General features: G+C 39.6%; 1 protein-coding gene across 1 annotated transcript; it reads left to right on the forward strand.

The window, feature by feature from the left end:
• Window positions 1-9,327: 9,327 nt before the first annotated feature.
• On the forward strand, window positions 9,328-11,232 carry LOC128636460 (E3 SUMO-protein ligase ZBED1-like). The gene has a single exon (XM_053689475.1). It carries the CDS (start codon window positions 9,328-9,330, stop codon window positions 11,230-11,232), a length of 1,905 nt encoding a protein of 634 aa, XP_053545450.1.
• Window positions 11,233-22,763: the final 11,531 nt, after the last annotated feature.

A 22,763-nucleotide genomic window follows, 5' to 3' on the forward strand; every position in this document is an offset into this window, starting at 1 on the left:
CAGGCCAATACATTTATTTCTCCATCTTCTATAAACGTTAAAGGGACATTAAACACTTTGAAATAGTAATATAAAATGATACATTTTATGTATAAAAAAAAAAGTCTGCACTTTATTTATTTTGTCCCCTTTTCCTGCTATTCCATTCCGACATTGTGAGCATTTCAGTTCCTGTTTGGATTATAACAGTGTTCTGCAGTTCCATTTCTTACAGCCATTGGCTGCACACTCTAGTGCAGTGTTTTTCAACCAGTGTGCCGTGAGAGATTCTCAGGTGTGCCGCGGCAGACTGGCAACAGTGTGACATATATTTTTTAAATATTGCTTGTTTTTTTTATTTTGAGTGAGATGATGACTGAGGGTAACTGTGCAGCGGCAGCTCGCCTCCCCGACCCGTGTTCACACTTGGAAGGAACCCCCACAACACGTGCCTAGTGCCGGCTCTACATGCAGCACCACGCGACACTTCAATCCCCCATGCATGCTGGCGCAGCTTTGCTCCTCCTCCTCCAGAACAGTATACCATGCTCCATAGGGCTGTCAAAAATAATCGTTTTGACGATGCATCGCGATGCAGCATGAAACGATTCTGCATCGATGCGGTGAGGCGCGAGAATCGATTCACGTTACCCACGTGACCCCGCCTCCAGGACAAGTAACAGTGCGCTAAAGTGCGCGGTACAGAGTTTTGACGTCACGTCACCCAATAAAGCAACATGGGCGGTCTCTGGAAGTGCCGAAGTTACGCAGTAGGAGCAGGACTGTTGCCTGAGATTGGTGATGACGATTCTGAGTATACACGGCGGTATACAGTTACACGGCGTGCTCATTTTTATTTTGTGGGAGACAGAGGAGGAGACCTATGGTGAGAAACTAATAACTTATAGCTTAGTTAACCAAAACGTTGTACATTTTGCCAATGCCATTGCCTACTTACTGAAAGAGCACAATAAGGGGTACAATTAATTATCAATACTTAACGTTATGTTACTACTGACTGAGGCTCAGGCTGCTGCATAATTGCTGCATAATTGAATTGCATATATAAAATTTATTATAATAATTAAATACTATATTATCTTATCCATCTACATGTTTTTCACATGGATGGTCTGCGGCCCCTCTACAATACAATCAATAATCTAGATGTTTTTCACATGGATGCCTGGTCTGCAAATATAGAAAATAATATAAGTAGACAAAAAATATTCAGCACCTCTGAGACAAAATAGAACCCAATAATTGAAAGAACAGTAAGGCTGATGAAATACGTTTAAAACTTCACCTTTATTTAGACTCCGTGAGTAAAAAGACAAAGGCACAGTACACAGACCTGACTACCGCTGACGCGTGGTAACAGATATGCAGCACTCGGTAAACGTGAAGTTTACTGGATTCATACTCTAAAAACTGGTGCTCCTTTTGGTATCAACAAGATAAGTGACATTAAACTGTTCATTGATAATACGTAATTGTCAGTATTGTAGTTTGCCTAATTGACTCGTAATGTTCCACATTTTAATGTTTTGTATACTACCAGGACTCAGGTCTTATAATTGATTCAAATTTTGGTACAGTCAGGAGTATACACATTTAATGGTAATATCTCATTCATGTTTGGTCTCACGGGGAGCTGTCTGTTTGTGCCCCTTTTAATATATTTATACTTTTTAGCATTTGACTTTTATATGGTACAATATATATTGGGACACCTAGCAGATTTTGCTCTTTGTGGGTATATAGATATATGAATGCATATATTACTTGTGGGTTACATTGATCCTGGTTGGCAAGAACATTTAACAATTGTTTACATTCTATGTATGCTCTGACTTTATATGTTAGCTTCAGACCACTGAGATTTTCTCTTTAAATATCCATTCTATGGTGAATAGAATGAGCTCTTGCCCCCCAACTTTGATTATACTATCGTTTTTAATGTGCAGATGAAGTATTACAATCTTATATGAAAACTTAGTGTTAGTATAAACAAATATATTTCTTTTTTTCTGTATGATTTTTTTCAAGTTTATTTGTCATGCATAGTTTGTATTATTATTTTTCACATTGGTTTGGTGTTTATTTGATAATATCATTATTTTTGTTGTTATAATAACTATGCAACAGGTGTGTAGGGCTCACATCCCGTTCTTAAGGAGCCTTTACACACCTGAAGGGTAGCTCTGATGAAGTGCCCAATAGGGCAGGAAACGCGTCAGCGGTAGTCAGGTCTGTGTACTGTGCCTTTGTCTTTTTACTCACGGAGTCTAAATAAAGGTGAAGTTTTAAACGTATTTCATCAGCCTTACTGTTCTTTCGATTATTGGGTTCTATTTTGTCTCAATCAATTGCTTCAATTGAGGGCTTAGCAGGGGAGCCCTTCCCAACACCTGTGAGACAAGCCGGGATGCTGCTGTGAATTTAGGCAGCGTCTGTATCTGTTGCAACTGACTGCACTACAAGAGTGAATACAACAATTCCGTTTTCCTGGATCTCATCGAATATCGGATATCATTCTCAGAATCAAGTGAGTTTGTTTCATATTTTATATTTGCTAGAATTATCTGGCTTATTTCTATTTACTTCCAACGATGAGTCTTGCGAATGTAAGGGGTTAACAGATCATGTAATCAGCTGCCACAGTATAACACAGGTTTATCACAATTGTTTCGTAATTGGATAAAGCGACACTTTGTTTCAGTCAGTACTTAGTAATACATTGTGCTGTCTATTCAACATTGCTTTCTGCTTTTGATCCTTATATTGAATTACACAGTCCAAGTTGTTCGTGTTTTCGAAAATAATATACACTTATATTATATATAATAGTATTTAATATAATAAATTTTATATATGCAATTGCAAATGCATGTGCTGAGTGCTCTCTTAAAAGATCCCAATCTGAACTCAATCCCTGTTTTATTTATAACAAGGCTAAAAGCTGCATTTTTAAACAAACTAAAGGCCATAAAACCCAATTTGTGATTCAAGAAAGTGCATGCAATTTTAAACGACTTTCCCTATTATATCATTTGCTTATCCTTTGTTGAAATGCATCGCCTCCTCCGTGTGTCGTGCACTCTGCAGTGTGTGCAATGCATTGCTATTTCATCAATAAACGATATCTGAGAAGTATGAAGCAAATTAAATAATAGAAGTTAGTTATGTTGTTTGTTTAAAATTGTATTCTCTATCTGAATCATGAAAGTAAATGTTTGGGTTTCATTGCACCTTTTAAGTGTGTAATATATTACAATAAGTGATGTCCCCTGCAATGCAATTTGTTTTCAAATGTTGGCAAATGGCAAGTAGTTGAAGTTACTAGTACTTGTTGTTTTTACATTTACGGTTTGACATTTTGACAACTTAGTGTTTTTGTTTTTTAACACTGCCAGAGTTTGACGTTGACAACATCATCCGTCACATATGTACATGTCATGCTAAAATGACAGAGGGAGAGATAAAAAATGCACCTAGCATTTTAAAAGCAAGCATCTGGGCACGAATTGGACAAGACACACGCGGTTTGTAAAGCCTGTCACACAAAAATTTAAATACCTAGGGAATACTACTAACTTGAGAAATCACGTTAGCCGTTTTCACTCTGAGATGCTAGCACCTGCCGCAAGTGCCACTGCCAAGGAAATAACAAGACTAGCTGAAGCTCATCAGCCAAGAATTGATGCAATGCTGTCAACTTTGCCGCCCAACTCTGAAAAAGGGAAGAGAATAACCAAAGCTGTGGAAACTTTCATAGCGAAGGACCTACAGCCTTACTCTGTTGTGGAAAACCTTGGGTTTCGCAACCTGTTGAAGACGCTAGAGCCACGTTATAAGATCCCGTCACCCAATTTCTATTCTCACAAAGGAGGAGAGATTGGAGATATACAGAGGAGTGACTGAGGAGGCTGCATCCTTGGAGGTAATTTTAATTGCATCATGTTTCTTGAAAAATGTATAAATTGAAACCAAACATAAAACATACCATCCATAACAAAATAGGCTTAGCTAGCAGTAGCTTGCTTAGTAGCTAGTTTGAGTACAAGGTTTATTTATATAAGACAGTTCGAAAACGCCACAGTCAACTTTCCTCCTCCTCCTCCGTCCACTCCTAATAGATGTGAGCTGTTGCATTTATTTATGCATTACTGTCTCTCTGAGCACACACATAGCATTAGCTGGCTGGCTGCTCGAGGTAATAATGAATGCTATTTTTTCTATTCTTTTTTTCAAACACAGATTGAGTGTACTAGTACAGTTACATCTAGGAGGACAAACGTGGATGAAGTGCCACTGCCTGAGGGAAAAGAAACTCTGGAAGAAGAATCACCCATCGAGGAGGATAACCCTTTTCCCAAAAGAAAGTCCACATCGCTGCTCATGACTTTGCTGGGACAGTCTTTCATTGACACTGAAGGTACAATAGAACCCAAGACCCCCTATGCCAAGGCTGAAGAGGAAATAGAGAAATATTGTAAAGTCCCATCTCTGCCTCTCACTGAAGACCCTTTGGACTGGTGGCATGTACATGAGGTCATATTTCCCCTCCTCTCTCATTTTTCAAAGCGATACTTGTGTATCCCAGGTACAAGCGTGTCTGCAGAGCGGGTTTTCTCCACTGCAGGAGATGTGGTAACGGCAAAAAGAAGCACCCTCAAACCAGAGCATGTGGATCAACTAGTGTTACAGAAAAACCTACATATTCCATAATTGTGAGTAGTGATTCAGGTTTATATTAATATTTAATGTTTTTTGGCACATCCAGAAAGTGCTGTGTGCCCCACTGCCCAGTGCAGTATTAAGTTATTTTATATTTGTTAATGTTATAGCTTTTTGAAAAATGAAGCTTAAAACCTTGATAAAATCTTTGTTGGATCACAAAATATACTAGTACACGACACGACCGACCACGTCACTCAGTCACACACACACAATACAAAAGAAACAACACACAACTGCACACACCTCATGTGTGCGTGTCAGTGTCACCCTTCACCATGATTCACTCTTTTTATGATGTGTGTTTTTTTTGGTATTGTTTGACTGTGTGTGACTGTGACTGTGTGTGTGTTGTGTAACAATATATTTGTGATCCCATAAAAATAATCAGTTAGTTAATCTAGTAGTTCAATGCTACTTGTTGTATAATGTCTATTACTACTTCTAGTGTTACTGTGATGTTTGCCAATCAGGAAGTGCTCTGTTTTGTAGATGTTGTGCTATTGTTTACAGCACACCCCTGTATTGTTTGCAATGCAGTGAGTGCATATTGCATAAGGGATTATTCACACTAAAAATTGTCTATTTTAAATAGACCCTTTAAGAAAGATAGCATATGTTTTGTTTATGATCCCAAATGCCATCCCACTCCCAGGCAGATCTGTAGGGGTTAACCTAATATAACCAACCAGTTAACAATAACAATGTGTGTACTGTCTGTCTTTATGAGTGTGAGTGCCAGTTTGAATGTTGTTTGTATGTATCTGAGTGTGTGTGAGACTGAGTGCCTTAACTGCCTTTGAATGTTTTTGTTTGTATGTGTGTCTGTCTGTGAGTGTGGCTGACTGGCTGTGGTGCCTTTGAATGTTTTTGTTTTTGTATGTGTGTCTGTCTGACTGGCTGTGGTGCCTTTGAATGTTTTTGTTTGTATGTGTGTCTGTCTGTGAGTGTGAGTGTGGCTGACTGGCTGTGGTGCCTTTTGAATGTTTTTGTTTGTATGTGTGTCTGTCTGTGAGTGTGGCTGACTGGCTGTGGTGCCTTTGAATGTTTTTGTTTGTATGTGTGTCTGTCTGTGAGTGTGAGTGTGGCTGACTGGCTGTGGTGCCTTTGAATGTTTTGTTTTGTATGGTAGTGTCTGTCTGTGAGTGTGAGGTGTGGCTGACTGGCTGTGGTGCCTTGAATGTTTTTGTTTGTATGTGTCCCACTGTCTAGTGTCTAACTGTCTAATGATGTGTGCAGACACTGCATGAGGAGTGAGATGCCCACTGAAGCCAAACCACTACTTATTCGGGGGAAGGAAAAGCCTTGACAGAATAAATTGTAAATTGAAGCTTAAAACCTTGAGTAAATCTTTATTGGATCACAAATATACTGTACAGACAGTACACACACACACACACACACAGCACAATACAAAAAATAAAGCACACCTACACACCTCTGAGTGGGCGTGCCACCCTTTCTTCACCATGATTTACTCCTTGATGTCTGTGGGCTTTTTTATGTATTGTTTGTTTTTGTGTGTGACTGTGTGTTCAGTGACAGACCTCAGTCACTGTTCAGTTGTGTGTAGTACTGCTTTAAACACTAAGTAACTAATAACTAACTATTATATTTGTGATCCCATTAAAGATAATATAATCATCAAGAAGAAAACTGTAGTTATAGTAGTTCAGTTCAATTTCTACTTGTTTTAAATGTCTCTAGTACTACTGTAACTGTGTAAACTAATTGTATATGTCACATGTGTGTGTTGTGTGCACACTCTGTGCTGTGTGTTGTGTTCCAGATTCTTCACGTGATGTTTGTTTGCCACAAATTGAAAGTCATGAAGGCACAGTGGAGTGCACCTGTAATTTTGTACCGCATATAAGGGATTTATGTTTTGTTTTCTGAGGAGGACAATTTTCACACAAATAAGGTATTATGGTGGTAACTTAAGCTTAACCTATCTATTTTGGTTTTAATTTAATGTCTATTATATTATTATTACTAAGTAAGTAAAGACATTAAATTAAAACCAACATAGATAGGTTAGACATTTATTTGTTCGTTTCTTTACAAGTGTATAGTGTACTATATATATAAAATATACATTTAAATATTTTCTTTTATTGAAGAAGTACACTGCGAGCACTGCACTTTTTACACTACTCTGTAACTACCGTTTGATGCCATAATATTATTTCCAAACCAATACAACAATTGCCATTTAGTATTTACTGTTCTATAAACTGTTGTCTGCTGTGTTCAGACTTTGCCACAGGAAGAGTGTCCTTTTTTTGAGCTAATAAAATAAGAGTTTATTTCAATATTTTGACTGCTTGAATTTTTTTTTTCTGAAAAATTTAAAAAATGGGCAGAAATAGTGCAGTAATCGTGATGCATCGTAGAATCGAATCGTTACGATGATAATCGAATCGTGAGACAAGTGAAGATGCGCAGCTCTAATGCTCCACATATAATCTTGTGCTCCACTTTTCCAAGTTTGTGGGGGGGGGGGACAACTTTTCCCAGTGCCGGGATGTCCCTCTTTCAAATTTTGAAACATTGGGAGGTATGTGACTGGCTCATCCGGCAGACAGGCAGGCATCATTTACAACCATGACATATTGACATTCATTCACAGACAATCATTATGAATGTTTGTGAATGAATGTCAATATGTCACGTATAGTTTGTAGGAGGCATGGCAGCACAGTACAGTGTGTGTGTGTGTATATATATGTATGTATGTATGTATGTATATATATATATATATATATATATATATATATATATATATTATATATATATATATATATATATATATATATTATATATATATATATATATATATATATTATAGTATATCTATATATATATATAATATATATATATATAGTTATAAATATATATATATATATAGTAAAATTTTAGGGATGGTGGTGTGCCGCAGGATTTTTAAATGTAAAAAAGTGTGCCACGGCAAAAAAGGTTGAAAATCACTGCTCTAGTGACCTATTTATAACTGTACCTAATTGGTCACAACAGAGAAGGCAACCTAAGTTACAACATGGCAGCTCCCATTGTTTTATAGACACTAAAACTTATTTTGTCAATATTTAAGCAGCTAATGAAACATTAATAATTACATCTACATGTTATTCTCAGACTAATCTTTTCTTTGGATGTGTCACTCTATCTAGCATTTATTTAGTGTTTAATGTCCCTTTAACAGAGCTCTGTTTTATGGTCCAGTGTGTTACAACAGATTCTGGCTCCTTCATTGGGAGCAATTGATATCATTCATATAAAAGAGCAGGAGCTAGAAATGTAAAATTATTTTCATGCAAAATATATTATATTAACGTTTTATATTAAAACATACAGGAAATGTATATTTATGCATAACTCATTCCTAGGGACTTACTTACTGACTCAAAGAGACAACCTCTACATTTCTATTGGCTGACCATAAAATTTAATTTTAAAACTACACCAAAGGAAATCTTAAAAAGTACTGTTTTTCAGCAAAGAAACGTCTGGTTTCCAAAAACAAACTAAAAGTGCGATACATTTTAAATTGCAATCTTGGTAGGCGTAGGAGCTTGTGGGGAGCAGTTTTTAGGTGTTACGGTGGTGGAGCTTGTTTTTGGATGTAGGTAGGTGTTGAGAAGACATTTAAGGATGGCAAGTAGCAATTGAAAAGGAGACATTTGTGTTTGGGGGCAGCTAGCAAGAGGAAGGGGCTTATGGGCTATATACACAGGTGGTCATGGTGCCGGTAGATGTTGAGGGAGAAGAGCTTCTGGGGGGCATGTAACCATTGCTAGGTTGAAGTAAATGTGGTGTTTAAGGTCACCTACATTGACCTCAGCATAATTTTAAAATTCTTTTTGACTGAAATTGTCTGGATAGTAGGAACTTGATCTAAAAAAGTTGAAAAGGAACAGTCAGGTGTTATTTGTGCACGCTTTATTACTATACCTTTTTATCTATACATAGGTTGCTCTGTGAGAACCTAAATGGATGCTGCGCCTCAAAGAAAAGTTTTAAAAAAACAGCCAAACAACGTGGGGAGCAGAGATGAAACTCATATCTCTGATAGGACACCAATAGGACGTACTCTGCCGCCTTCTGGCCACCGCCTCTCTGACACCCAGGGTAAGATCTCTAAGAAGCACCATATGTTTTAGAACTTTTTGATCTAGACCTGCTCCATTGTTGTGATGCCCCACAGTGTGATTTGTATATGGTGTGATGAAATTACTAGTGAATATATTAAGACCATGATGTCTGTATTCTTAAAGGGACATAAAACAGTATTAATTAACATAAGTTTCTAAATATATATTGCAGCCAAAACTTACCTGCAAAAAGGTTTCTATTTTAACCCCTTTAATCCAGACTTAGTTTTGTTTACAGCAAGCTCCCCCTGGGCATTTCCATATATGGAAGGTGCTATCCAGGCCATAGCTTCTGCAGAATGCAGAAGTAGATAAAATGTGTCAGTAGTTTTTAAGATGTGTGGGTTTTTGTTTTTTTTTGTTTTTTTTTTAAATGTGTAAGGTCATGTTTTCTGTTCCTCCCACAGAGAAAATATCTATGGTTTTCCATACCTACAACATGACATCTAGTCTCAGGAGGAAGAGGGAGGCCGCTAGTCTTGACAGCACTTCCACAACATTGGTGGATCATTCCAAGTCTAAAGTCTGGAACTATTACACCAAGCTGGGTGATACCTGCGTGGAGTGTAATGTATGCAGGAAGCAGATGTCCTTCCATAACAACACTACCTGCATGAGAGAGCACCTGGTGAAGAGGCACAGTATCCTTGATGCAGGATTTATTAAAATTAAGGAGGGGTCCAAGAAAGAATTACCCAGCCTGGAGGGTTCCCCCAAGAGACTGAGACAGGCTTTCCCAGAAAGGGAGCTGTGTGAAGCTAGAACTGAGGTGATTTCTGAACTTGTTTTGGAAATGATATTTCGTGACCTTCATTCATTCTCTCTAGTTGAGGATAAAGGTTTTAGTTATCTCATTGCATATTTAGAGCCTGGTTTTAGTTTTCCATCCCCTTTGCAGTTATCAAGCATGCTGTGGAACAAATATAATTTGGTAAAGCAACAAGTGCAATATTGCTTGCAGACTGCTTCCTCTGTTGTACTGTCTATAGAAAGCTGGACATCCCTTGCCAACCAGCCCTGTATGAGCATCACTGCTAACTTTATTGATGGTGAGTGGAGGTTGTCAAGTTATATGCTCGAAACCCACCATCTTAACTTGAGTAAGACTGAAGACAGCTTAGCAGAGAGGCTTTGCAATGTTCTTGTAGAGTTTGGCTTATCAATGAAGGCTGTATCATGCATTGTACATGGACACTCACCATCTTTGTTAGCCAATGCCCAATCTCTTAAGGTTGCCCACACATGGACAAGCCTTTGCTGTGCTGCTAATATTTTACAGCTATGCGTCCGAGCTGGACTGGAGATTCAAGAAGTGCAGGAGGCACTGGGATCTGCCAGAGGGTTGGTGAGACATTTTCAGCAAGATCTTGAAGCCAGTTGTTTGCTGAATGCTAAACTGGAGGCAATGAACAAGCCCAGATTGGTGTTGGATAAGGACTTTTGCTGGATCACCACTCTGGAGATGTGTGAGGGCTTGTTGGACCTTAAGTGGGCCATCCTTTCTGTTATAGAAGACCAGGCAGTACAGGATATCACTGAGCAACACTGGAAGCTGCTTCAGGATCTGGTTCCTATACTAAGGACAATACGGATTGCCACCGCTTTTCTTCAGGAGCAACAGAATTCTTCAGTGTCCTCTTTGATGCCCTGTATCCATGGGATTTTAACAGCTCTTGGGCAGTTTTTCGAAGATAGCAGTGGCATTGTTAAATCGGTTGCGGGTAAAATACGGTCTGAGATTTGCAGGCATTGGGAATTACTGGATGAGGAGAAAATGTTAACCAACCCAGCTGTTATTGCTTCATTTTTGGACCCTCGTTTTAAAGAACTAAGGTTTCTAAAACCTAGAGCTAGAGGAGAGTTGCACACCCAAATGAGGAATGTGCTGTCACAGACCTCTGAACTCCCATCTTCTTCCAGGATCCATCCTTTGTCTTTGTTGTGCTACAGGGTTTCCGGAGGGGAAGAGGCATCTGTTCAGTGTGACAAAGCTAGGGGAGCAGTATTTGAAGACATGTACGACTTTCTCCTAGGTAAAGATCCCACAGAGAGCATGCCTGAAGTCCAGCAGCAGCTGGAGAACTACATAGTAGAACCAATCTGCAAACGTACCACCGACCCCCTCATCTGGTGGAAGGAGAACCATAATCGTTTCCCAGCACTTGCCAAACTTGCCTGCCAATACCTTGCAGTGCCAGTCACTGTAGTAAAGCCTGAACGTGCATTTGCTGCAAAACCTAACCTAATGGATCAGCGCAGGGCTGCATTAGACCCACGATTTATGAACCAAATCTTGTTCTTGCACCAGAATGTGGACTTGTTGAAATTGGCTAAAACCAAATGACAGTAGTGAGTTTAACTAAAAGTTAGCTATTAATGGGTTTCTGGGTATGAGCACTATCCTTCTTTTTTTTTTTTTTTTTTTTTTTTAACGACACGAAAAGGTACTGAAAGGTGTCTTACTGCAACCTAGACTTTTTGTAAAAGTTGATTCACAAAAGGGTGTTTCTGGCAAAACTTTTTCATACGTCCTCACTTTGATACATTTGCAACAGCTGATTGCCTACTGGATGTCAAGCGGAACTTTAGATCAAATGGATATTTATTTATTTTTTTAACCCCCTGATCGGACGTCTAATTCATGTAGGCAGCATGCATCTTAAATGGCACATTCTGAAGACTTTACAGGTCCCAATTTTAGCAGTGTTATGTGAATCTTTAAGTTAGGACACTTCAAGTATTTTAGTCTTTCTTTGCACAATATAATATAAATATAAAAGCAGTAATATAGCTAAATTTCTTTTGTACTTTTGTATGTTTTATATTTGTACTTTTGTATGGAGCTTTTTTTTAAAAAGCACAAATTAAAGTTTCTAAATGCATTGTAACTTTTTATATTCTATATATTCAACCTTTTTATCCTTGACTTGCATGATATAGTAGTGGGGTATATTATCTCCTAATGGAAACCAGAGTCAGCTTCTTAAATACTTACATATGATATGGGTTCTGGACTCCTGCAAGCCAGTAATTTTAGGGATTTTTTTTTTCTTCTCCTATATTTAAAGGTAAAGTGTATAGCGTTTTAAAGGGATAGGAAAATTAACTTGCATGATTCAGATAGAGAATGTTATTTTTAAGACCCTTTTAAATTAACTTTTATTTTCAAATGTGCTTCGTTCTCTTGGTATCCCTTGATGAGAAAATACGCACATATAATACACTAGTGAGAGCTGCTGCTGATTGGTGCCTGCACACATTTGTCTCTTGTGATTGGCTAACTAGATGTGTTCAGCTGGCTGCCAGTAGTTCAATGCTGCTCCTTCAGCAAAGGATAACAAGAGAAAGAAGCACATTTTATAATAGAAGTAAATTGGAAAGTTGTTTAAACTTGTATGTATTATCCAAATCATGAAAGAAAATGTTGGGATTACCTGACCTTATTAGTTTAAACAGTTTTTTTTTTTTGTGTTCCATTACAGCATATTTTACAGTAACATACAGCGCAAGATTAAATTTACATTTGTCTATTCAAAATATTTAAGTTACCACACAATATTAGAGTAGGAGTTGACAAGCAAAAAGAAGTTTCTTTCAACTGAGAAACAAAAAAGTCTCTCTCCAAGGAATAATCATTCAGTTTAACTATGGATCCTATTGCACTATGTCATCCCCTTGTATTTGTCAAAGGGACAACTAAGTTACTGAAATAGTAACTACTGTAGATTTATTTTCCTGACCTTTTTAAAGTGTCCCAGAGATGTGTCAGTCATAGGGCCCACAATTAAATATCACAAGGAAAATATGCCACGAGGAAATGGGCCAGGTAAAGTATCCTATACTCGAGTATGACACAATGATATGAGCCTGATAAGCTACGTATGTGAAGCGAGATGCTGAAATGGGAGTAAAGGGAATATTTATTCCCTCATATTTTTATTTTTTTTCCCCCTCATGTAAATGGCATATCAAAGAACTACACATGTTGGGGTGGGGGGGGTTATGTGTGTATATGTATAGGGGTTCATGCTACAGAACGGTTGAGAACCATTGCTTCCGATACTACATATACTGGTCCACACTGTCTGGGTTTATTTCCAATACCACAGAAAATTCCATTTGAATATCTCTGACCTACATAGTGGTCTCTACCAAGGACTCAGATAAGACTTTACACCAAACGTTATATATGTGCCTAATGGTTTTTATTTTGTATCCATATGTAAATGTGCACATTTAGCCACTATCCTTATTAACACTATATTTGTGTGTGTGTGTGTGTATACCAACAGTCAGGTTGGGCATTTGAGTGCCCCCTAGGGTTGGACATGTCAGTGTCTTCAACAAGATTATATATAAACAAAAAAAAAACTTGCACAGCAGAGCGCTCATAACTGTCCCATTCAACGATGATGTTTCATAACAGCTCAATGGAGAGAGGGCGGGAACACACTCCCTTACTGTCTGTAATTGAGACAAAGGCTGCTTTCCAGGCGCGACCGCTTCACATGCCAAAAAAAAGAACCTAAAAGTCCAACAAAAACTAGAAAAAGCGCACTAAGCCTCCCAGTAGATAAAATTCAAGAAAAAAATTATTTTTATTGCAAAATAGAAATGTTATAAAAACATGGGTCAGATTAAAATTTATAATTCCAGGATGATATGCAGTTATATAGCATAGCAGACGCGTTTCGTGCACATGCGCACTTGGCCACTGCTCACCTGTGTACCTGCATCTCACATTTTTTTTTTTTTTAGGGATATGCATAACATTAGGGTTTCCCTTATCATCCTGGCATTACGTTATACTGAGGGACTACCTATTATGTACATTAATATAATTATTATATTGACTAACATTCAAATCTTATGAGAATAAAGAGGTATTTGCACACTTCTATAATAAAACGGTACACTAGTATATCTAAATCTGCAATGCTTGATAGTATAGCTGACTATAGTCATATGCTATTTGTTATTAGATCTATCTGTAGTTCCATATTGCAATTATTCATTCATGTGGCTATATAGAATGAACCAAATTCTTCTCATATTATTATAGAATGAACAGTTAAACCAGATAAAATATACAATTGTAAATCCTACTGGAAGCAAGAAACTTTTTAACTGAGTAATCACTAATGACACATATTGTTCACTATGGCGAAATAGAGTCTCTACTATCTAGTTGTGTGTTCTTTTCTAGCACTAATTCCATAACAAATGGATACGGTTTAATATGAATGTTACTATTTCTGTATATTTCAGCCTAACAATATTTTAATAGGCACATGACTATACAAAGAGGTCTATGTCTCTTCTCATATTAATGCCAAGTGCCTGACTTGTCTGAAGGGTAAACATACAAAAGGTTTCTCTTTTGTTAAGTGTCATTTCCCTGTTGTCTTTTCTTCTCCATATGGGGACAAAGTTAATACCCTGTATTGACAATGCAGATGTATCCGAACCATTCAATTGCTTGAAGTGCCTGGCAACAGGCTTATCTGACTCCTCCTCTTCTATGGAGCGTAAATGCTCCAAGAATCTGCCTTTCAATGATCTTAGTTTTACCTGTATACTTTTTTTAAACAGATTATACAAGTAAGAAGATAGACTACATGTGTAGTTGCACAATTAATAGAGAAATTAATTTAATTTTCTTGTTGTGATTTAAACTTATCACACTCTGATACAAAACCACAAGTCTTACAGATAGGCCTCTTACATTTATAAAAACCTTTCCTTTTCTGAAGCCAACACTTGTTTGATTTAGGTTTCAAATCTGAGGGAGACAAGGGAATAGCCAATGACTTACCCTTTTTGGGAATGAAGTCACATCCTCCCTGTATAATTTTTTTATGTATAGGGTCAGCATATAATATGGGTAATGATTTATCAGGGTATCTGAAGATGATTAAAAAACAAATATATATATATATATATATATATATATATATATATATATATACACATACATATACACACACACACAGTGGGGCAAAAAAAGTATTTAGTCAGCCACCAATTGTGCAAGTTCTCCAACTTAAGAAGATGAGAGGCCTGTAATTTTCATCATAGGTATACCTCAACTATGAGAGACAAAATGTGGAAACAAATCCAGACAATCACATTGTCTGATTTGGAAAGAATTTATTTGCATATTATGGTGGAAAATAAGTATTTGGTCACCTACAAACAAACAAGATTTTTGGCTCTCACAGACCTGTATCTTCTTCTTTAAGAGGATCCTCTGTCCTCCACTCATTACCTGTATTAATGGCACCTGTTTGAACTTATCAGTATAAAAGACACCTGTCCACAACCTCAAACGGTCACTCTCCAAACTCCACTATGGTGAAGACCAAAGAGCTGTCGAAGGACACCAGAAACAAAATTGTAGACCTGCACCAGGCTGGGAAGTCTGAATCTGCAATAGGCAAGCAGCTTGGTGTGAAGAAATCAACTGTGGGAGCAATAATTAGAAAATGGAAGACACAAGACCACTGATAATCTCCTTTGATCTGGGGCTCCACTCAAGATCTCACCCCATGAAGTCAAAATTATCACAAGAACGGTGAGCAAACATCCCAGAACCACACGGGGGGGGGGACCTAGTGAATGATCTGCAGAGAGCTGGGATCATCGTAACAAAGGCTACCATCAGTAACACACTACGCCGCCAGGGACTCAGATCCTGCAGTGCCAGATGTGTCCCCCTGCTTAAGCTAGTACATGTCCGTGCCCATCTGAAGTATGCTAGAGAGCATTTGGATCAAATGAAACCAAAGTAGAACTGTTTAGTAGAAACACAACTCGTCGTGTTTGGAGGAGAGAGAATGCGGAGTTGCAACCAAAGAACACCGTACCTACTGTGAAGCATGAGGGTGGCAACCTCATGCTTTGGGGCTGTTTCTCTGCAAAGGGAACAGGACGACTGATCTGTGTACATGAAAGAATGAATGGGGCCATGTATCGTGAGATTTTGAGTGCAAACCTCCTTCCACCAGCAAGAGCATTGAAGATGAAATGAGGCTGGGTCTTTCAGCATGACAATGATCCCAAACACACCGCCCGGGCAACGAAGGAGTGTCTTCATAAGAAGCATTTCAAGGTCCTGGAGTGGCCTAGCCAGTCTCCAGATCTCAACCCCATAGAAAACCTTTGGAGGGAATTGAAAGTCTGTGCTGCCCAGTGACAGCCCCAAAACATCACTGCTCTAGAGGAGATCTGCATGCAGGAAAGGGCCAACATACCAGCAATGGTGTGTAACAACCTTTGTGAAGACTTACAGAAAACGTTTGACCTCTGTCATTGCCAACAAAGGATATATAACAAAATATTGAGATGAACTTTTGATATTGACCAAATACTTATTTTCCACCATAATTTGCAAATAAATTCTTTCCAAATCAGACAATGTGATTGTCTGGATTTGTTTCCACATTTTGTCTCTCATAGTTGAGGTATACCTATGATGAAAATTACAGGCCTCTCTCATCTTCTTAAGTGGGAGAACTCGCACAATTGGTGGCTGACTAAATACTTTTTTGCCCCACTGTATATGGTTGTTAAAACCACAGGATTCATTACACATGAAATTGGTTACAGCAGTTGTATTTACTCTGTCAATTGATTCTTGGCTGTGTAAACCAGCCCCCCTCTCTCTCATTCATCAATGAAATTGTTTGCATAGTTATTTCAGAGACTTTTGTATAAATTTAAACCAGTGTGCTACTGCAAAGTGAATATTAGCATGATGGAGCCTCAGAGGTATATGCCCATATATGGGCTTCCTGCCCAAGATGGGTAAGGAACTCACAGGCCCCCTGTGGGGAACAGGCAGTCCATCTGTGGGAATGGTTGTATCTACAAACATGTTCAAGGAATTGTAGTTTTTACCATCTACATGTTAAATTATCCCCTGTTGAGCTACACATCCTGCCCAACCATGTGTCCCTTGGAAGCATAGAAGCCGAGAATTAAGATGTCAAAATATCTTAACCTATGTACTTTTGATAACAAATTATCTATATAATTTTCATGTAGTTAAGATACTTGTATATATTCAGACAACATATTAAATATGAACACATGAATCTGGGAGATTGTCTATGCCTAAGAAAGGTAATATTGGAAGCTGAAAACCTAAGAAGCAGTGACTAATAGTAACATATTAGATAAATATTTGCTGAGCTTGATAAATACTGCAAATAGATGTATAACTGTTTGACATTTTTACAACATTGTGTCAGGGTGCCAGGAATCGGACTGAGACGAGAAGTGCAAAAATAATCACACCTTTATTAATAACAAAAAAAATAATAAAAAGTCCACAAGTCAAATAAGCCAGGAGTCAAAACCAGAGCTGGTAGTCAGACGAGCCGAGTCAGGAGCCAAAGCGAATAGTCGGACGAGCTGGAATCAGGAGCAAGGAAAACAGCAGAGTCAGGAACAAGCCAGGGATCAGGAACCAGGAAGGACGTCAGACAGCCAGGTAATACACAGGAACTCTCACAAACAGGTCTGAGACAACGCAAAGGAAAAGCATACTGAACAGAGGCCCTTTAAATAATAAGTGATGACATCACAAGTCTGAGACTGAATCCTGTCTCACACAGATGATGCACACCAGTCTGGCCATAAAAGGAAGTGCAGGAAATGAGCAGCATCCCCCACAATGCACCATAGTCGGCAAGAGAGGTGAGTAAAATGGCTGCCAGCAGCACATGGAAAACAAAACGGAAAAAACCCTGACAGTACCCTCCCCTCAACGACCCGTCCCCTGCGGGAGGACAAAAGGCTTATTGGGGAAATGGGCATGGAAGGCACGGAGGAGGGCGGGAGCATGAACATCAGAGGAGGGAACCCAGGAATGCTCCTCCGGACTGTAGACCCTCCAGTGAACCAAATACTGTACACGGCCCCTGGACATACGAGAGTCAATAATGCTGCTGACTTCATACTCCTCATGGTTGTCAGCAAAGATAGGATGGGGACGAGGCAACACAGTGGTAAACCGATTACAAACCAATGGTTTCAAGAGGGAGACATGAAAAACATTGGAGATGCGCATTGCAGGAGGAAGGTCAAGAGCATAGGCCACAGGATTGACCCGTCAGAGTATTCGAAAAAAAGACCAACATAATGGGGAGCCAGTTTATTGGAAGGCACACGAAGGTTCAAGTTGCGGGAGGACAGCAAAACTCTCTCACCAACCTGGTAGGAAGGCGCGGGCAGATGCCTACGATCAGCCTGGAACTTTTGGCGCTGCATAGAATGATGAAGACAATCCTGAAACTGCACCCACGTGGAACGGAGTTGCCGGAGATGCTCCTCCAAAGCCGGAATACCCTGAGACATGAATGAATCGGGCAACAAGGATGGTTGAAACCCATAATTCGCAATGAACGGGGATAACTTGGAGGAAGCATTAATAGCACTATTATGAGCAAACTCTGCCCAAGGTAACAGTTCAGACCAATTATTGTGGTGATCTGAGACATAGCAACGGAAGAACTGTTCCAGAGCTTGATTAGACCGTTCCGCAGCCCCATTGGATTGAGGGTGATATGCAGAGGAGAAGGAAAGCTGGATCCCCATTTGAGCACAAAAGGAACTCCAAAATCTGGAGACAAACTGGCTACCCGGGTCCGACACTATCTCCTTGGGTAACCCATGTAAACAGAAGACCTCCCGGGCAAAAATTGAAGCAAACTCCTGAGCAGTAGGCAACTTCTTCAAGGGAATGCAATGTAACATTTTAGCAAAACGGTCAACCACCATAAGGATAACAGTTTTGCCATTGGAAACAGGGAGCTCAACAATGAAGTCCATGGAAAGATATGTCCAAGGACGCTCACCATTAGCAATAGGTTGAAGAAGACCCACAGGAAGACGTTGGGGGATGTCTTATTCTGTGCACAACCTGAGCAGGAGGCAACATACGCAGCAATATCAGAACGAAGAGCTGGCCACCAGAATTGTCGAGTGACAGACCAAATCATTTGGTCCTTGCCTGGGTGACCTGCGGCTTTAGGATAGTGGTAAGTGTGCAAAAGTTTAGTTTGAAGATTCTCAGGAACAAAACACTTACCACTAGGTTTCTCAGGAGCTGCATTGGTTTGTGCAGCCTGGATCTCCTCCCCCCAAGGGAGAAGTCAAATTAGTATGTATGGTAGCCAAAATATGGTCATGAGGTATAACTGTCAAAGGAGGAGTCTGTACCTACTCCAGAGGCGAAAATTGTTGAGAGGGCATCAGCCCTAACATTCTTACTACCAGGCAGGTAGGAGACCACATAATTAAACTGAGACAAAAATAGCGCCCATCTGGCCTGTCGGGCGACAAACGTTTTGCTTCAGATAGATAAGTTAAATTCTTGTGGTCAGTAAGAATGAGCACTGGCACGCTAGTACCCTCGAGAAGATGCCTCCATTCCTTGAGTTTAGAAAAAAGTTCCTTTTCCCCCTTTTAAAGGAAAGGGGAAAAAAAGATAGTGGGAACTGAATAGAGCTCTCAAAAAATCCCAGCAGGATAAACATATGTATTTCTGAAGGGCAGTGCCTGGCTACCGATATATGTAAATTACAAGAGAAAAAGAGAAAGGAGTATCATTCATTTGGCACACTTCTATTGAGAGCCTAGGTTAACACAATTGTTTTGGGCAAACACAAAGGGACGAGTGAAATTAAAATATAACTTTTATTAAATAATAATTAAAAATAAAATAAAGTATGAAATAGTTAAAAATAGGATACCACTTGTAGTGTAGATTAAGTAAACAATATATACGTGGAGGTAGGGAAATGACCTATATCCATATCATCATAATTCACGTAGACACATATTACATGTAACATGGGCTACCTTAACTATTACCTGGGGCAAATCTAACCTAACCTCAGAATGCATTAATTACAAAACTTACTTATTTCAGTCAACAAGTGGTCCCTAGAATGACATTAACTGTCATTATTTAGTGACACATTATAAAATATATATATATATGGTCCCAGAAAAATGGAATACACTAATATTTGCTTAAAATAGCTCCTCCTGAAGAAAGGGGATAGAATAGTTATCTAAAGTGATAAATATTAACTATTAGATCATGAGCAAAATGAAGTGGGCTCTACTATGGAATAGGGGGGATATCAAATATATTGGGGTACTATTATCCAAGTGCTGTTATTATTTAGCAGTAATAGGCTCAATATAGCCGAATACATTTAATTCACAATTATAGTGTTGTTTGTCAAATATATTATCAGTATTCACTTGTTAATTGTGTTGCAGTTGGCCGTAATTTATAAGGCCCTCAATACATATTGGTACTAAATAATGACAGTTAATGTCATTCTAGGGACCACTTGTTGACTGAAATAATAAAGTTTTGTAATTAATGCATTCTGAGGTTAGGTTAGATTTGCCCCAGGTAATAGTTAAGGTAGCCCATGTTACATGCAATACGTGAATTATGATGATATGGATATAGGTAATTTCCCTACCTCCACGTATATATTGTTTACTTAATCTACACTACAAGTGGTATCCTATTTTTAACTATTTCATACATTATTATTTAATTTTTAATTATTATTTAATAAAAGTTATATTTTAATTTCACTCGTCCCTTTGTGTTTGCCCAAAACAATTGTGTTAACCTAGGCTCTCAATATAAGTGTGCCAAATGATACCTCTTTCTCTCTTGTAATTTCCATTGCTTGAGTGCCAAAATTATGGCCAGTAATTCCCTGTCGCCAATTTCATAATTGCACTCCGCTGGAGACAATTTCTTAGAAAAGAAACCACATGGATGCAAGGAACAGTCAGGCTTAGGGCGTGGAGACAAGAGGGCACCTACTCCAGTCTCAGGCGCATTGACCTCAAGAACGAAAGGCAGGACAGGGTTAGGATGAGCCAGAATTGGAGCGGCTTTCAAAGGCCTTAATGGCAATAGGTGACCAATGGAGTGGATCATTCTCTTTACGGGTCATGTCTGTGATAGGTTTGACCAAGGAAGAAATAATAAACTTTCTATAGTAATTGGCGAAAAAACGTTGAATAGACCGAAAACCAACTGGGCGAGGCCACTGCAGAACTGCAGATAACTTGTCAGGATCCATGGAGAACCCTTCAACGGAGATAACATAACCTAGGAAGGTTACTTGAGTCTGATGGAACTCACATTTCTCGAGTTTACAAAACAGGCCGTTCTCACGTAGTCTCTGAAGAACCTGTGTAACATCAGAACGATGAGCCTCAAGTGTGGGTGAGTGTATGAGGATGTCGTCTAAGTACAACACAACACACTGTTGCAACATATCTCGTAGGACATCATTAATAAATTCCTGGAAAATAGCAGGAGCATTACGTAGGCCAAAGGGCATTACAAGATACTCCATAATGCCCGCTCCTGCTGTTAAATGCCGTTTTCCATTTGTGGCCCTCCTTGATCCTAACGAGAGTGTACTCTCCTCTCAAATCAAGTTTAGTAAAGACCGTAGGTCCCTTGAGGCAGTCAAAGAGTTCCGTAATGAGCGGAATAGGGTAAGCATTCTTAATGGTAAGACGATTAAGACCCCTATAATCGATGAATGGTAACCACCCTTTTTTCTTCACAAAGAAGAAGCCAGCCCCTGCAGGAGAGCAGGATTTGCGGATGATCCCCCGCGACAGAGCATCGGCAACATACTCCTCCATAGCACAATTCTCCACAACAGACAGAGGGTAAACCCGGCCTCGAGGAGGAATGGCTCCGGTTTGCAGGTCTATGGCACAATCGTAAGACCGTTGAGGAGGCAACGTACCGGCAATCACCTTGTCAAAAACGTCTAGGAACTCTCAGTACTCCTCTGGCAAGTGAGATACCGAAGATGTGCACAAGACTTTAACTGGTTTCCAAAGACAAGTGGAAATACATTGCAGGGACCACGACAACTTTTCGGACCTGCGCCAGTCGAGACTGGGATTGTGCTTTTGGAGCCAGGGATAACCCAGAATAAACGGAAAATGTGGAGAGTTTATCACCTGGAACTGGAGGGTTTCAAAATGGAGAGCCCCGGCAGCCATGGATAATGGAGCAGTTTCGTGAGTAACGAGTGCGGGCTGAAGGGGCCTGCCATCAATGGCCTCAATAGCAAGCGGAACGGATCGAGGCAAAACAGGAATGGAGTGCTTTGATACAAAAGCACTGTCAATGAAATAGCCCACAGCACTGGAGTCAACAAGAGCCTTGGTGACTATGGAGGAGTCCACCCAGGAAAGGATAACCGTGACCAAAGGTTTCTCCTTTAGCGGTTCCGGGGACGAGGATAAACCACCCAAGGTCTGCCCCCGACAGGACCTTCGGTGTGAGCTTTTCGCCGGCCGTGTAGGACAAGACTTCAAAAGGTGGCCCTGTAACCCACAAAAGAGGCAGAGCCCCTCCCTCCTCCTAAAGGCCCTCTCCACCACCGAGAGACACGTGAATCCCAGCTGCATAGGCTCAGCAGTACCTGGTGACTCCTGACCAGGAGGCATGGGAGGAGAGGGAGGCATGGGTGGGAACGAACACGTAGGAGACAACGGAACAGGAGGCTTCCACAAGTGCTCCTTGAAAGAGGGCCTCTCTCTGAGTCTGATGTCAATTAGGTTAAAAAAAGACACCAATGCCTCAAGATCTTCTGGTAAATCTCTGGCAGCAACTTCGTCTTTAATCGCATCAGAGAGCCCATGAAAGGAGGCGGCAACAAGGGCTTCATTGTTCCAACCTACTTCTGTGGCAAGCGTACGGAACTCAATGGCATACTGAGCAACAGATCTTGTACCTTGCTGAATGGACATGAGTCATTTAGCAGCAGAGGAGGAGCGAGCCGGAACATCAAATACCCTTTG

Source organism: Bombina bombina, chromosome 7 (assembly GCF_027579735.1).
Source record: "Bombina bombina isolate aBomBom1 chromosome 7, aBomBom1.pri, whole genome shotgun sequence".
Taxonomy (NCBI): domain Eukaryota; kingdom Metazoa; phylum Chordata; class Amphibia; order Anura; family Bombinatoridae; genus Bombina; species Bombina bombina.